At 44.1% G+C, this 16,970-nt stretch overlaps 2 protein-coding genes across 14 annotated transcripts in view; one reads left to right on the top strand and one right to left on the bottom strand.

Annotated features, from left to right (window-relative positions):
- The window catches only part of LOC138971784 (twitchin-like), a 307,593-nt gene that overhangs the window by 97,614 nt on the left and 193,009 nt on the right, over window positions 1-16,970 (bottom strand). For all 13 annotated transcript variants that reach the window (XM_070344585.1, XM_070344594.1, XM_070344586.1 and 10 more), the window contains one exon: window positions 15,506-15,645. In XM_070344585.1, coding sequence (XP_070200686.1) covers window positions 15,506-15,645 — 140 coding nt within the window. The remainder of the gene's footprint in view (window positions 1-15,505; window positions 15,646-16,970) is intronic.
- On the top strand, window positions 4,492-14,685 carry LOC138971787 (uncharacterized). Its single transcript, XM_070344599.1, has 6 exons — window positions 4,492-5,348; window positions 6,329-6,541; window positions 6,968-7,175; window positions 8,046-8,320; window positions 9,813-11,001; window positions 11,304-14,685. The coding sequence occupies exons 1-6, from the start codon at window positions 5,277-5,279 to the stop codon at window positions 11,900-11,902; spliced, it is 2,556 nt and encodes an 851-aa protein (XP_070200700.1). The 5' UTR covers window positions 4,492-5,276; the 3' UTR covers window positions 11,903-14,685.

Here is a 16,970-nt window from a genome sequence, read left to right as displayed (position 1 = left end):
CACAACAACGATTTGTGATCTGTTGGCATACACAGCTTAAAACGGTTAAGATCGTTTAAGGTATAAACTCTGAAGCTCAAAAGCGTTAATATTGACCCCCCCCCCCCCCATCACAAGGCCTGCTCAGTACAATGGCCCGTTCTTCTCAAGGCCCACTACACGTTAAGGTTGCAATGTACAAACATTTCCTTGCCCCTTGATAAAGCCTCACAGATAAGGTCCATAAGTTTTCTGTTGTGTTTTCAGCTGTCTGCAAAACGCCGGCGATGTGTACAGCGGAACCCGCCTTTAAGGCCGCCCCCCCCCCCCCCCCCCCCCGTTCCTCCTCGATTTAAGACTTCCAGTCTTTTAAGACTGTATTCTCCGATGTTCTGTGCATAATCTATGTGGTTTGGGTTATGTGTGTATTGATGTGTACTTTTTATGCGATGTTATTTATGAATACAACCGAAAGAAAAAATTCTGTTTGTCGAACAGTCAGATAATAAAGTTGTTCTGAGTTGAATTGAATTGAATTGAAAATTTACCGGCTCCGCGCAAAGACTCACTACTTTTAAAGACACGTTTTTTCTCAGATTGTCCACGGTCTTAAATGTGGGTTCGACTGTATTAAATGGGGTATCCTATGAAGTGAACACAGACGGTACTCTCGTTCAGGGCTTAGCTTATAATGCTTTCCCTAACAACAGATACTGGGGTCGATATACAGAGGATTCCAGTGTTCATGAGCACTGTTGCATTAAAATGAACAAACTGCGGTAACACGGTGACGGCTGCATGGTGCACATTTTTTGAACGTTTTTGAAATCATGCATGGAAATTAGTCACATTCATGTCATACCAGTGAGAGCACACAAATTAGTGTTGAAGTTAAGCGATACAACATTGGTAATTTGTGTTGAGATCTAACAGACTGACTCCGATGTAATGTACTGCCTACTAAGATTTAAACTAAACAAAATACCGCGCGGATCGGTAAGCTTTTTGATGTTGGTATAAAATCAAAATTAATGTATTGTCCTTCTCTTGTAAGCACCTACTCGTACACGACGGGCGAAGTGGCAAGACGTCGGCCTCCTAATCGGGAGGTCGTGAGTTCAAATCCCGGTAGCTGCCGCCTGGTGGGTTAAGAGTGGAGATTTTTCCGATCTTCTAAGTCAACTTATGTGCAGACCTGCTAGTGACTTAAACCCCCTTCGTGTGTACACGCAAGCACAAGACCAAGTGCGCACGGAAAAGATCCTGTAATCCATGTCGGAGTTCGGTGGGTTATAAAAACACGAAAATATCCAGCATGCCTACCTAACGAAAACGGAGTGTGGCTGACTATGCTCTCAGAGTATAGTGTGGGGAACCCAAATGGGCAAACGAGCTCACACGTCACACTGAGAAGAAGAAGAACTCGTACACTTACTAAAAAGCTGTCATTATTTATTTTAATGCAAAACTATAGTAAACCCCCCTAACAAAATATAAAAGTTACATAACATTATTGTATATTATTTCATCTTTTTCTTGCCTTTATGTTTCGTAAAAACACTTTTTTTTAACAAGAAGAACAAATTGAACTTAACGGCGCCCTTCTCCAAACTGCAACGAACTTTCCTCTCTACTGCGTGAACAAGGCAGTCCTATTGAACACAGACGCACTCCACCTATTGTAGCTTTCTCGTCTCACCTATCTAATGATTTAGGGACTCGCATAGTTGAAGTGAAAAGCAAGACAACTAGCTCCACAGTGACAACGAAGATAGATTCCAGCCCTCCATTCAGTCACTCAAAAGTCAGCCCCTACCCCGTTACGCTATGAAGTTTCAAAGGCAAAGAACATTCTTTGTGCTTAGCGTTGAAAGGTTTAAGTCTTCTGTAAAAAATAGAATTGCTGTGCGTGTGTGTGACTGGGTAAAAGAAAGTATTAACAAGCAGAATGGTATATTGCCCTTTACCGTTAAATGTAGTTAGCAGACTAAAAGGGAATCTTACAAGCGGTACAAAACACAGACAAACTTTGAAATAAAAGAAAAGGTATGTTCAGAAAAAGCCAACAAAAAGTATTGCATACAAGGTTGTGTGCGTGCGCGCGCGTACGTACGTACGTGTGTGTGTGTGGGGGGGGAGGAGCGGGAGGAGGGTGGGTGGGTGTGTGTGTGTGTGTGTGTGTGTGTGTAATAACGAATACACTGAGTTGGTGTGGGGGTTATGAGATAGGTAACTTTATACAAAGCTGTGCCAGGAAATAAAGGGCAAGACAGTATTCAAGGGTTATGAAAAGGAAAAGTTGATCGATATATAATAATGGAGAGAAAGCTTGTAAACAGATCGTTTCAATAATCTAAAACAAATCGTCGCCAATAATCCACCTCCGACTCCGGCTCGAGAAATATATTCATCCACTACAAATACGTGAGGGGCTAACGACTCTCGGCTCTTAACCCCAAACGGTTGACAATCTTCACCCCCATAACATTAACAGCACTCTTAAGTCAATCACCAAGTCAGGAAGGCACTGGCTATCAGCGCGTACAGGTAAGGTAGGTAGACAACGCTGTGTAAACTCAACATACACCGACTGCAACCACTCAAGGCGAAGATCGAGAGAGAAGGACAGAGAATCCTTCCACTTCGCTGGGCCACTCTCCATTCTCTGCCACGGCCGTCTGTATGCGGCGCGAATAGGTTTACGTGTGTTCATTGGCAACCAGATATACAGGTATACCTGTTCAAGAGACACATTCTTTTCCCCTTTTGATACTTCTGTTGTAGTCTTATTCCTACCTGGACACGATGTATGTCTCGCGAGTGAAACCTAATTCTCATGGCCAAGAGTGGTACAAGAAATCTACAGAATGAGAAAGACAGAAAGAAAGTAAGAAATAAAGAGAGAAAAGAAAAAGAATGCAAGATAAGAAATCGTAATAGTTAGGAGAAGCAAGCAAGCGAGTGAGAGATAGATTTAACCGTAATTAATAACAGAACATTCAGGATGAAAAATCCAGGTTTCAGGACAGAAATGATGAAAGAAGGATATAAAGAGAAGAATGGGAATAGAATATAATCATTCCCCCGAAATCGGCGTATGCTGCTTGAATGGCGAGGTAAAAACGGCCGTACACGTAAAAATCCACTCGTGCTAAAAACACGAGTGAACATGGGAGTCCAAGCCCATGAACGAAGAAGAATACAATCATCAAGCAACAGACAGAAAGAGTATCGAGAACGGTCAGAAAGTTAAAAGGGAGAGATAACAGAGAGAGAGAGAGAGAGAGAGAGAGAGAGAGAGAGAGAGAGAGAGAGAGAGAGAGAGAGAGAGAGAGAGAGAGAGATAACAGAGAGAGAGAGAGATAACAGAGAGAGAGAGAGAGATAACAGAGAGAGAGAGAGAGATAACAGAGAGAGAGATAGAGAGAGATAACAGAGAGAGAGATAGAGAGACACAGAGAGAGAGATAGAGAGAGAGAGAGAGAGAGAGAGAGAGAGAGAGAGAGAGAGAGAGAAAGAGAGAGAGGGAGAGACAATGACAAATTCTTTATTAACGAGGGTAATGGCATAAGCAAACAGGTGCTTTTTTACATCCAGCCCTCGCCCATGGGAGGGTTTAATCTAATGATAATACGTTTTAAAAATGTTGGAATATCAATTAAAGAAGTACTAAAAACAAACGACAAACAAGCAAACGATTAACAGACTAAATAAACAAACAAATATATACATACAAACGAACATGACATATTATTGTCAAAGGTATAATGAAATCTGTTTTAAGCAACAAAAAACGTGTGAAACTTGGAGGGAAAAAAAATCCGTGAAACTGAGGAGTCAATGAAGCAACTACGATGCAAGTAATAGCAATGTAGCATCGTTACATAAGTCATGTTATGAAATTAATTAGGTACATTTATTTACTGAAACGTGTAAAAGGTACAAATAAGGCATCAACAATATAAACATGTTCAGGCTAAGTGAGAACGAAATGTGCCATGTATAAGTAATCAGAAATATCTGTCTTTAAAAGTCTTGGCATTGACAGAATGTTTGAGACCGCTTGGAAGTGAATTCCAAAGATTAGTCCCCGAAAAGAGTAGGCTGGACTTAAAAGGATCTATACGAGGCCGAGGAGCATACATTTTTGTCGGGTCTCTTAAATTGTGGGAAGAGAGAGAGAGAGAGAGAGAGAGAGAGAGAGAGAGAGAGAGAGAGAGAGAGAGAGAGAGAGAGAGAGAGAGAGAGAAGGGAGAGAGAGAGAGTGTGTCACACACACACACACACACACACACACACACACACTATTACAAACACACACGATTATCTGAAAGCCAAATACTTGAGCAAAGCGAACAATCTAACCCCCCCCCCCTCCTCACACACCTACACACCGCACACTACACACAAAAGCCCCGTACACACAGCACAGGTAGCGCGGTGAGCCCTGAGAAGAAGAAGCGCTAGCAATGACCCACACTTTCTATTCCCCATTGAACTGCGCTAGAGACACCTGACAACCTATCATGGCGATTGATTCGTCACCCGGGATTACTTTCCTGCCAGTCTACAGTCAATACTTCGATCCCTGGCGGATTTTATGTCATGATTGTGTGATCCTGTGGAAGTTAATTGTTTCTTGAAGCCAGCGGTGCGAAGTTTTGCGAGGAATTTGTGTACATTTCTAAATCTTGTGTGTGTGTGTGTGTGTGTGTGTGTTGTATGTGAAAGTGAAATTCAGGTATGCCAAAGGAATACGTATGGCAACTTCAGTTTTTGTCGCTGACAACCGTGCGAGAGGAAAATGGACGACATGCGACTTGAAGATCAAAACTCATCAGAACTTGTGAACAGTGGAATAAGGCGGGGGCTAAATCCATATGTACTCAAAGTCATGAGTAGTTTAACAAAAGAATTATTTCGTTCAACTGACGAGAAACTGTTGACACATTGGAAGATGAGTTAAAGATCTGTGTACTGTGTTTGTCGAATGTACCGGGTTTGTTACGGTACAAGTGCACCGTAACTATTTCAACTTCTTTCAGATTTTCTTCATTCGACTTTCGTTTTGCCTGTGAACTGTAACCCTTCATCTCCCCCTTCCCCACTTCCCAACCCCAACTCCACTGGGGGCCGACAAGCCTCATAAACATGAACTAAAATGCAGTTCATCGGAAGCGTTCTCCACGTCACAAAGCTTCAACTACAACGTGACAACAAGTTTTGCACAAGTCCTGACGACATATCATGACGTCATGCTGATGACGTAAAGGGTCGCGTCACGGCCAGACTGCACAATGAACAGAACCTATGACGCCGCGCCCCTTCTTGACGGATGGGGCGCCAACGGTCCTTTCTACGATCACCGGGTGAGAATAGTAATACAGTCGAACCTGTCTAAAGAGACCACCTAAGGGACTGAGCAAAAGGGGTCTCTTTAGACAGGTGGTCTCTTTAGACAGGTGATTTATATAGTCGTAAAAACCGTCGGGGAACCTTAAGGGTGGTCTTAATGGGCAGGTGGTTTTCATTGAGAGGTGGTCTCGAGGCGCTACCTGCATTGTCGATTGCTGAGGCGAAGCTTCGTTAGGCGCATGAAAGTGTGTCACAGAGATCTTTCCCGTAAATTTTGTCCAGGCGATAAACACACTCTTATACGTGCTTGTGTGTGAATGTGTGTGTGTGTGTGTATGCGGGCGCGCGCGCGCGCGCGTGTGTGTGTGTGTGTGTGTCTGTGTCTGTGTGTTTCCCTTGTGTAAGTTATGTTCTTACTGCTTTGCATCTATACGGATTAGCTCGCTTGATTAGTTGTGTTTGTTGGGAGGAAGGGGCGGTAACCGCTGCATTTTTACAAATCAGCATTAAGATATATCCGTTCTTCAGATGCTTGTTCGTATTTTGGTATTGGTGCACTGTACCTACGCAGCTCATGACCAAATGTATGTTTATGTATTGAGTACCGGTCAACCGTCATCATTTCCTCCATGAAATTATATGCCAACAATATTCGATGTAAACTACAACTCAGGCACTACTGTTAGAGCCTGAGGACATAATTTCATCACTTCATCAATAATCACAAGATGCCATCGGTGAGTTACAATGCTTTGCTTCTTGCAATAAAACGGAACAAAACTCGACAACCGGTGAAATCTACCTGCTGCCTAACCGTATGGCTAACGTGTTTCATTTAATCTATCGCAAATAAATGATAATGGCTTTATGGAACTGTGGCGATACGCTTACCGTTAGAGCGTGAGTAGCGGGAGCTTTCCTGTCTCTTTATTACCAGTGACACAAGCTTTGAAAATGACCGGAATAATCATTAGACTTTTTTTATTCTGTGCAGTACATGGGGTATGACCGGGCACCCCACAACTCCCTATATATCACAGCAAGGCCCCTGGGCCCCTATTTGAAAGGGCTGGAACCAGATCTTCACGACGGCATAGCCGACGATGGGATGAGCTCAGGAGATGACGACAGCGAAGATGACTATGACGACGAAGATGAAGATGAAGATTATGACCTGGAGGTGTACGGGCATGTCGATCTTAATAAGGTTGGTATACTTTGAAAATCATTGTCCAATTTCAAGATACCTTTATTAAGCAGCAATAGCAGTTGTAGTAGTAGCAGTAGTAGTAGCAGTAGTAGTAGCAGTTGGTGCTCGTTTAATGTTGTTACTTCCCGTGTAATTATTAGTATTATGTGATAATATCTGTTTTACCGAACATACTCATAAAGGCTCATGTGTTTTGATGAGCAACACATTAAAATCGGTTCTAGCTTCTTCGTGGCAGAATGATGGCCCATCGAGGCAGTTTGAGCCTAAAAATATCAACACTCCGTGCTCCATGTTGTCTTTCCCTTTTTCACACACATAGGGTAAATTGTTGTCCCTGTGTTTTAATGAACAGAAACAAATCTTGCTTCTTCGTGGGGGGAAAAAATCAACATTGCACATTGTCTCTACCTTTCCCTGCAGACACTGGGTCAGCAGCTGGCCGTGTGGTGTTACCGGACCCCCGAGACTCTGGCCATCTTCACACCCGTACCCGGCGACACTCTGCACTCAGCGGTCAACTTCGCCAAGTCTTGCTTACAGTGCGACACTTCCAAGGACCGCGTGTACGTCCTGGCGCCTGACCAACGGCACCTCGTCGACCCCAGCACCATTTATTACGTCAAACCAGGTCAGTTTGTGTTACTTGCTTTTCAGTGTGCTCGTGTACAAACTGCGAATCGTCCTTAACCTTGGGGCTGTTCGGTCAGCGTTCACTTCAATATAAAACATTAGCGCCTGCAGTATATATTTTTGATCTGGCAAGGGTTTCAACAACAGCTAGTTTATCTTCTGAGGGGAATTCAATTGAAATTGAGGTTGAATGTAGTGTCACTGAAGTTACGGGCGTATCATCAATGTCTTAGCTTACACGTTTTATAACAATACAATAAAACGCACCTCTTCAAGAAATACAACCACTGACTTTGTTTTCTCAGTCCATCAGTAGGCTACATGTAGTGTTTGTTTTAGTGATAATGTGATAATGTATATAAACATCTAGGGCTGTTTTCAGTATTGTAGATAACATGTTCTGTTTGATTGAGGGTATTCAGCTGGTATTTCCTTGTTTTTTTACTACCTATTTTATTCATGTTTATATTACTTAGTTAGTGGAAGAATCTTTTGTATGTATGTTTGATGGTGTATGCTTTTAATTAAGCGTTGCTGACTATGAATGTAGATGTAAATGCTTGTATAACTGTGTTTTAATTTTAATTGTGTCAAGCGCAAAGAGCATAATTGTAAAGTTATGATGTTGCGCTATATAAATGCTCATTTATTATTATTATTTATTAATAAATATTGACTGTGGTATCGTCAGTAAATGTCATCCTGGCGTTGCTATCACAATCATTTGATCCTCGCGTCAAATACATTGGTATATTATAGCAATAATTAATTAAAGAAAGAATTGACATAGTAGCCAAATTTGCAGTCCTCATTTTCTTAAACAAACAACATCTAAAAATGATATCTAACTGTGATATTGCGTCAACAGGAAGCTCCATTCTGATAGTCCCGAGGTACGACCTCGTCTTGACCTTGGAGGCGACCCAGCTGGACATCAAGCTCGAGGTAGTGGTCAGCCTGACCATGACTGTCCGCAGCCTCAAGGAACGCCTGCAGAAAGAAAGGGGCTTCCACGTGGACCGCACTGACCTCCTGTACAGGGATGAGCCCTTGGAGAACCAGCGACATCTGTTTGACTACCGTGTGAAGTACGGTACCACCATGTTCGCCATGCTCCATCTCGTCTACGATGTCAAAGTCAGGGTAAGGAGCGCGTTATACTATGGCGACAACTAGTTATAAAAAGATGAACTGACATAGTAGCCACTTTCGTAGTCCTTATTTTCTAAAGCAAGCAACATCTAACTGTGCAATCGTGCATGGTAAGGAGCGCGTGCTGTCGTTAAAAATATGTGTAGAATAAGCACTGAAGAGGGATAATTTAACTGTGGAAAATTTGGTGCGCCTTAATCGTTATCTGTATCATGATTGTTTGCTGGGTCGAAGTACAGTGATTGCAACGTTCTTTTTTTGTCATAAATTAAACGTTTCAATAACATACCTTTCTTGTTTTTTTTTTATAATTCTAATCATGAACCGTTCACGTTTGGTGATGGGTAACCGTGTAGGGTTTGACCATTCTAAACTTAAGGTTTGACGGTACCTTATGCATTATTTTCACAATGGAATCTGATTTGTTGTAAAATACTCATATCCTTCGTCCAGGATAGTCAAACAATAGGTATAAATGTGACCCTCCACCACGACATGAGTCGCATGTCACCTTTGCATGATTTTCATACTTTTACATTTTCATAAAGAGTGTTTTATACTCTATCCAATGGTGAAAACCGTTTTAGAAAAGAGCGAAAACTGTTTGAGTTATAAGCCTGTGACTAAGGTGACCCTCACACTGTTACCAGACACTCCCCGGACTTATATTAAGCCTAGCGCAGAACCGCGCGAGGTGACATGCGACTCATTTCGTGGTGGAGGGTCACAAATGAGCATGTTGTAGCAATGTACAAGTCACTAGCGAGGGATGTGTCTGAAACAAGTGAAGAAGACGCACGTGGGGAAAGCTTGCCTCACTAAAAGCAAGAGAAGAAGAAGCACGTGGGGAAAGCTTACCTCAGTAAAGGCAAGAGAAGAAGGAGCACGTGGGGAAAGCTTACCTCAGTAAAGGCAAGAGAAGAAGAAGCACGTGGGGAAAGCTTACCTCAGTAAAGGCAAGAGAAGAAGAAGCACGTGGGGAAAGCTTACCTCAGTAAAGGCAAGTGAAGAAGACGCACGTGGGGAAAGCTTGCCTCACTAAAAGCAAGAGTATTCACTCTTTTACAACCTTAACAAATCCGAAAAACAATGGTCCCATTCTCTCTGTATTGTAGAAAGAGATCCTTTCTTCCATGGATTTCTGGAGCAAACTCGTATGTATCGCCTTCGATAGTATCGACTGTTGTGTTAAAAAATCGTTAGACTCTCGCGAGCTCTTTGTATAGCCTTAGGGAAATAAAACATTTTCGCTTCAAAAAAAAAAAAAAAAAAAAAAAAAAAAATCCGACAGAGTTATTCCCGGAGTTCGTCTATATGTAAACCACTCTCACTAAACCTCTTTCTTGTTCCTACTTCAACAAGTAAATGAAGTCAGTGAAAGTTCACAACATTCCGCATGTTTACAAAACTCAGATACAATCCTTAAAACGCACTCCATTCCTGCCACACCTGGTTAACCCCTTTCGCTTTTCCACTCCAACAGGTGGAGACGTTCTGGGGCTTGAACTACGAGCTCTACGTCGACCCGTGCATGACGACAGCGTGTCTCCTCAAGCGCGTCCTCCGACGAACCGTGACGGCGAAGGCTCAGGACGCGGCGAGCTACTTCCACCTGGCCCTCCCCCGTCACACGCTGGTGATGTACACGGACGAAGGCATGGCGATGAAGTGGAGCGGGTGTCTGGGGCTGTACCACGTGACGGAGGGGTGCGTGTTGAACCTCTCCACCATCGCCCTGGCGCACCGCATGGACCTGCAGACCGTGCCCGTCCTCGTCCACGGCAAGGTCCACAACTTCCGCATGTCCAAGCTGGACTACTGGTCAGTGCTGGCACTCAAGGTGCACGGGCTCAAGGGCTACCCGGTCAACCTGGTCAGACTCTTCCACGGTCAGCGCGAGCTTGACCAGAGGCGTGCTGCTGGTCACTACACGGCCAAGTCCCCACCCGTGATGGTCAACACCTCGCTGATGAGAACGGACGAAGACATCACCAACGGCGTGGACTTCAAGTTCAGGCTGGGCGGGTGCGGCATATCTGAGGTCATCACGTGTTCACCGGCCAGGTCCGTGCAGTCCGTGAAGAGCCTGCTGGAGGACCTCGGGGTACCCAACGCGACGGCCTACGACCTGTACACGGACGGTTACCGCCTCCCCAGCCACGGCCGCATCGGGGAGGTGGTGGAGGAGTACAGGAAACCCATAGACCTCAAGCTGCGTCAGTACCCTGTGTTCGTGCACGGGCCGAAGAGCGTCATCTACAAGATGAACGCGCGCGCCAACGAAGCCCTCTCTGCGTTCAAATCCCGCGTGGAGATGAAGACGGGGCTGTCTCAGAAGGAGTTCTACCTCCTGATGGCCGGCCTCCCCATCGAGGACAAGGACTCGACCCCTGTGTTCCAGACCCACCTCACCATCAGCTGTTCCATCTTCCTTATGCCCGTCCCGCAGAAGCAGACCTTCCTGCTCCTGTGCGGAGACTGGCTGGTCAAGCTGAGGCTGCCCTTCCACCCCACGCCCTCCGAGATCAAGGCCAATCTGTGGAAGGATCGCAACATCCCGGAAGGCTGCCTGGCCTCCGTGGGCAACTTCATGCAGTGGTACTTCGTCATGAGAGCCAACCACAAGGGCTTGCTGGCCAACGACAGGAAAAACACCGAACGGGGACTGAAAAGTGAGTCTTGTTTTCATTTTGTCTGAGCAGTGTTTTATTCGTTTTTTTCTTCCTATCTTTCTGTCTGTCTTTCTTTCTTTAGTCTTCTTTTGTGCAAGCAGCGAGTTACAGTTAAAATTGAAATGAAAGACGGCTGAAGTGGTGGTGAATTGCTGTTGGTGGTGGGACAGAGGAGGTTCAAGGGAGGAGAGGGGTGAGTGTGTATCAGCATACTGAACAAAGGCAGTTGTCACAGTGTAAATTTCTTGCTTAACCAATGCGTAGCTGTAACAAACTATACCCAAAGCTGCCTCCTCTTTCAGGCAGTACGCAGCGCCAGTCCCGGCCCAAAGAGAGACGAGACAGCACCGACTCCGAGGTTCTCCTGTGGCACCACACCAAGCAGATCCAACAGCTACAGAAGGAGCTGGAGAAGCGAGAACTACGCCTCGACCTCAAGAAAGGTCACGAAAAACATCGCCATGACGACGACGATAATGAGGAGGGGGAGGGTGGGTATCGTCGTGAGCGACATCTTCGCGCCAAACCGCCTCTCCCTCCAAAAAAGAAAACGGAGCCGCCGGGTTTCTACTACGCGAGGGAAAAGGACACGCACTGGCAGCGACTCAACCCTGAGGATCTGGCCAACCGGTACATGCGAGCTTACTCCCTGCCTCCCGACCCTGCGGTCAAGGTCCGGAACCTCCACGAGCACCAGCTACAGCAGCAACGTCTTCACAAGTACAACTCGGCTATGTCCGACATCCCACGGAAGCGAAGCGTGGACCGCGTTGTCCGGAGAGAGCCGCAGTGGGTGCACAGCTTGAGACGACTGTCCAGAGAAGAAGACATGCCCCCTGCTGTCACCGGACTAAAGAAAAGAAGGAAGTTAAAGAAGAAACGCAGACCGCAGATGACGTAAAGCCTGTCCGTGTAGTTCGCGAAGCTGGCCGCACGAAGCTTCAGCATAGAGTTTTCAACATAAAGATTTCGGGCTCAATTAAAGATGGCCTTTAGCAGACAAAAAGCGGCTTTCTAAGGAATACTGCAATTATCTAAAAGTGTTCTAAACAACAACGTGACTGTGATATCAGGGAATACTGCAGCATTCAGGATTTAAAAAATACAAAATAAAGAAGCGATGATGATTCAAGGAATGCTATAGAAAGTGTTACTGGAAACAGACCGATTCAAAGAAGGCTGTTTTACTTTCAAGTACTCTCAAATACAAGGATTTGGTGATATGAGGTGAATACTGTGATACTGCAGTGTTCTGAAAACTTCTCAAATAAACGATGAAACGATTTAATGAATGCTGCAGAAAGTGTTCTCCAACACAGAATGATTCAAGACATGCTGCTGTATTCTTAGGTGTTCCCCAAGACAAAATATCAGCTATGTGTGATACAAGGGAGTCCTGTGGAATTCCGAAAGGTCGATTTAAGGAATAGATAGTGTTCTCAAAAAACAGGATGATTCAAGAAATACTGCAGTTCTCTGCAAAGTTCTCCAAACAGGATTATTGTGATGATGATTCGAAGAATGCTGCCTCACTCTGAAGTGGTTTCAAAGACAGGATGATTATGATTTAAGAAATGCTACCGTACGCTGAAGTGTCTTCCGAAATCGGATCATGTTTCAAGGACAGTAGTATATACTTTGAAGTGCAGGATTGGGATTCAAAGACAGCGAGTGAACTCTGGAATTGTTCTCAAATGTCGCTGTTTGAAGAAATGCAGCAAAACTATGAAACAGGTGATTCAAAGCATGTCGCACTTTTCTCAAATGTTTGCAACGACATGGTACCCCAAAAGTGTATTTTGAATGTTGATCTTCTGGCGTGTATTTCAGCAAATTAATCGGTAACTTGTAAAATGGAATCAAGAAACAAAACTGGTGAATTTTATTGGGCCTGAGTGACTGAGATTAAAACAAGTCGCGTAAGGCGAAAATACAACATTTAGTCAAGTAGCTGTCGAACTCACAGAATGAAACTGAACGCAATGCAACGCAGCAAGACCGTATACTCGTAGCATCGTCAGTCCACCGCTCATGGCAAAGGCAGTGAAATTGACAAGAAGAGCGGGGTAGTAGTTGCGCTGAGAAGAATAGCACGCTTTTCTGTACCTCTCTTCGTTTTAACTTTCTGAGCGTGTTTTCAATCCAAACATATCATATCTATATGTTTTTGGAATCAGGAACCGACAAGGAATAAGATGAAAGTGTTTTTAAATTGATTTCGAAAATTTAATTTTGATCATAATTTTTATATTTTTAATTTTCAGAGCTTGTTTTTAATCCAAATATAACATATTTATATGTTTTTGGAATCAGAAAATGATGGAGAATAAGATGAACGTAAATTTAGATCGTTTTATAAAACTTTTTATTTTTTACAATTTTCAGATTTTTAATGACCAAAGTCATTAATAAATTTTTAAGCCACCAAGCTGAAATGCAATACCGAAGTCCGGGCTTCGTCAGAAATTACTTGACCAAAATTTCAACCAATTTGGTTGAAAAATGAGAGCGTGACAGTGCCGCCTCAACTTTCACGAAAAGCCGGATATGACGTCATCAAAGACATTTATCAAAAAAATGAAAAAACATCTGAGGATATCATACCCAGGAACTCTCATGTCAAATTTCATAAAGATCGGTCCAGTAGTTTAGTCTGAATCGCTCTACACACACACACACACACACAGACAGACACACACACATACACCACGACCCTCGTCTCGATTCCCCCCTCTATGTTAAAACATTTAGTCAAAACTTGACTAAATGTAAAAAGAGGTCTGGAGGCTGGACATTCCATTTACATAATGCAAATAGGACCCAAAAAATGACGTTGATTTTGTGGTTATTGTCCTTCACCAAGTATGCCATATTTATTTATTTACATACATATTTGTGGAAGGTTCTTCCTCTCAGCTAAAAAGCTCCTTTGTCGCTGTGATTTGTTTTATTAAAAAGACGCTCCCCTAGCTGTGATAAAGTATGAACATATGTAAGCAGTGTTCAAGTTAAAATGAACAACTGTATAAATAAGTAGCCGTGTGTATGTGTGTGTGTGTGTGTGTGTGTGTGTGTGTGTGTGTGTGTGTGTGTGTGTGTGTGTGTGTGTGTGTGTGTGTGTGTATGTGTGGGTGTGCGAGAGAGAGAGAGAGGGGGATGGGTCGATCTGTGTATATGTGTGTCAAACGAGAGCGAGAGAATGAAAGAGAGAGAGAGAGAGAGAGAGAGAGAGAGAGAGAGAGAGAGAGAGAGAGAGAGAGAGAGAGAGAGAGAGAGAGACAGAGAGAGAGAGAGAGAGAGAGAGAATTGAATTGAATTGAACTTTATTTAACAAGGATTAAGATTTAAGGCTACGCCTTTTCTTAGAGAGAGATCTAGAGAGAGAGAGAGAGAGAGAGAGAGAGAGAGAGAGAGAGAGAGAGAGAGAGAGAGAGAGAGAGAGAGAGAGAGAGAGAGAGAGAGTATCCCTCCTGTATGTCAGTAAAAAAGAACAGAACTGTTCAGGCCTTTAATTCTAACTCGACGGTTAGGACGGGATGTCCGTCATATCTGTGCCTGAATGAAGCATCAAGGTATGGTAGAATGCAAAATGAGGTGCCAGGTTCATTGTCACTACTTGGGATTTGCCTGCTCCGTGTATGTGACATTTTTGCTTGTGTTAGATAATAAAAGTGGTTACTTGGACTTGCAATTGTTCTCACTGCATGGTAAGCCTGCGTGCGTGTTATATGTGTAAAGCGTAACGTTAGTGTGTGTGTGTGTGTGTGTGTGCGTGCGTGCGTGCGTGCGTGTGTGTGTTTGTGTGTGTGTGTGTGTGTGTGTGTGTGTGTGTGTGTGTGTGTGTGTGTGTGTGTGTGTGTGTGTGTGTGCTTGCGTGCGTTTGTGTGCGATTATTCGCGCCGCTGCCTTATACAGTTCAGAACACAATACTGTACAATGTTTAAATTACTCATGACAATGCCATACTTGTTCTCCCTACAGGCACACTTCCATCCCCAAACTGAAGCTAGGGAACACTTGAAGAAAGTGAAACTAAACTGACACGCTTACAAACAATACAGAACACCACATTCTCTGTACACACACTTCCAGCCCATAACTGAAGAAGGTGAACACTTTACAAGACTCCGAAGCTTTGGTTGAATTGGGGCCCGAAGCAAGATGCGACTCGAGTTACAAGAAGTGTATGGCATTTTGATATGAAGAATTGACAAACGAAGAAGCAGTAGCTCAGCCAACGACCCTTACGAAAGAGTAATTAATGCCCAAGCATGTTTCAGTTAGTTCATATTTTCAATATTTTGTATTATATATGTAATGCTGTTGTTGTTGTTGTTGTTGTTGTTGTGTTGTGGTTGTTGATATTGTTGTTGTTGCTTGAACGTCCCATCTTATTCTCTCATGCAACATGTATATCTCTGTCCCTTTCTCCAATCCCCCCCTCCCCCCCTTAATCCCCTTCGTCCCCTCCCCCATGCAGTTTACACGCGCGCCATGCACTGACCTCGAGAAGTTCCCCGTTGCGGTACCACTTGATGAAGGCACGGGGGTCCGAGACGAAGCACTCCAGGTTGCCGGTCTTCTTGCGCTCAATCTCATACTTGTCGGGCAGCTTCTGGGTGAAGTAGTACTCAGGCTCCTTGGCTGCAACATTCAACACAGATGAGAATCTTTAACAAATGAGACAGAACGCTGTTTGGAGGTCTGAATGGTGTATAGAGTGGTTCCGAATAACTGTAACTTACTCTATTAGGCCAAAAAGAAAAATATGTCTGTTTCCGGTAACATCGCCGACAAAAATAGGGTCGGTCGGTCGGTCTTTTTTTTAAATTTTTTTTTTTTACCTTTTTCTTACGTTTTGTTACCGTCTTTTTACGTGTTTTTATTTTTTTATTTTAAACGCTTCCTTAGTTTACTTACAATTATTTAGCACATGTTTTTGACCTAGATATATTGAAACTAAATAAAGTATACTTGACTTCATTTTTATTATTTTTATTTTTTGGGGGTGCGAAAAGCGAAAAAACACTTTAGGGTCGGCGTTTAAAAATAGGGTCGGTCGGGTTACCGGAAACAGACATATTTTTCTTTTTGGCCTTACACATGTCGTACGCATTTTTAGAGCGCTTACTTCCCTTTGTTTATCAACACAGATCAGAATGAACAATGGCTATAACGGAGGGCAAAGGGTTTACAGGAGTCAACATGAGGAGAAATGGCAAGCTCTGCAGAGACTGGTGGACCCTTAAATGAAGAGAAGACGGGCAATTATGATTCACACTTAATGTGACAACATTTCCTTCGTCTCTTTTCACCCATCTCTCTCCCCCCTCTCTCTTTCTCCCCCCTCTCTCTTTCTCCCCCCTCTCTCTTTCTCCCCCCTATCTCTTTCTCCCCCCTATCTCTTTCTCCTCCTTCTCTCTCTCTCTCTCCCCCCTCTCTCTCTCTCCCCCCTCTCTCTTTCTTCTCCCTCTCTATTTCTCCTCCCTCTCTCTTTCTCCTCCCTCTCTCTTTCTCCCCCCTCTCTCTTTCTCCCCCTATCTCTTGCTCCTCCTTCTCTCTCTCTCCCCCCTCTCTCTTTCTCCCCCCCTCTCTCTTTCTCCCCCCTCTCTCTGTCTCCCCCCTCTCTCTTTCTCCCCCCTATCTCTTTCTCCTCCCTCTCTCTCTCTCCCCCCTCTCTCTCTCTCCCCCCTCTCTCTTTCTATCCCCCCTCTCTATTTCTCCTCCCTCTCTCTTTCTCCCCCCTATCTCTTTCTCCTCCCTCTCTCTCTCTCCCCCCTCTCTCTCTCTCTCTCTCCCCCCCTCTCTCTCTGCCCCCTCTCTCTTTCTCCTCCATCTCTCTCTCTCCCCCCTCTCTCTTTCTCCTCCCTCTCTATTTCTCACTTTCTCTCTACCTCTCCCTTTTTTTCTCTCTTCCCCCTCTGTCTCTCTCTTTCTCCCTCTATCTCGTTTGTAAGCTCGTTCGTAAT

Source organism: Littorina saxatilis, linkage group LG7 (genome assembly GCF_037325665.1).
Source record: "Littorina saxatilis isolate snail1 linkage group LG7, US_GU_Lsax_2.0, whole genome shotgun sequence".
NCBI classification, from domain to species: Eukaryota; Metazoa; Mollusca; class Gastropoda; order Littorinimorpha; family Littorinidae; genus Littorina; species Littorina saxatilis.
Note: the sequence above shows the minus strand (reverse complement) of the source record. Positions and strands in the feature narration are given on the sequence as shown.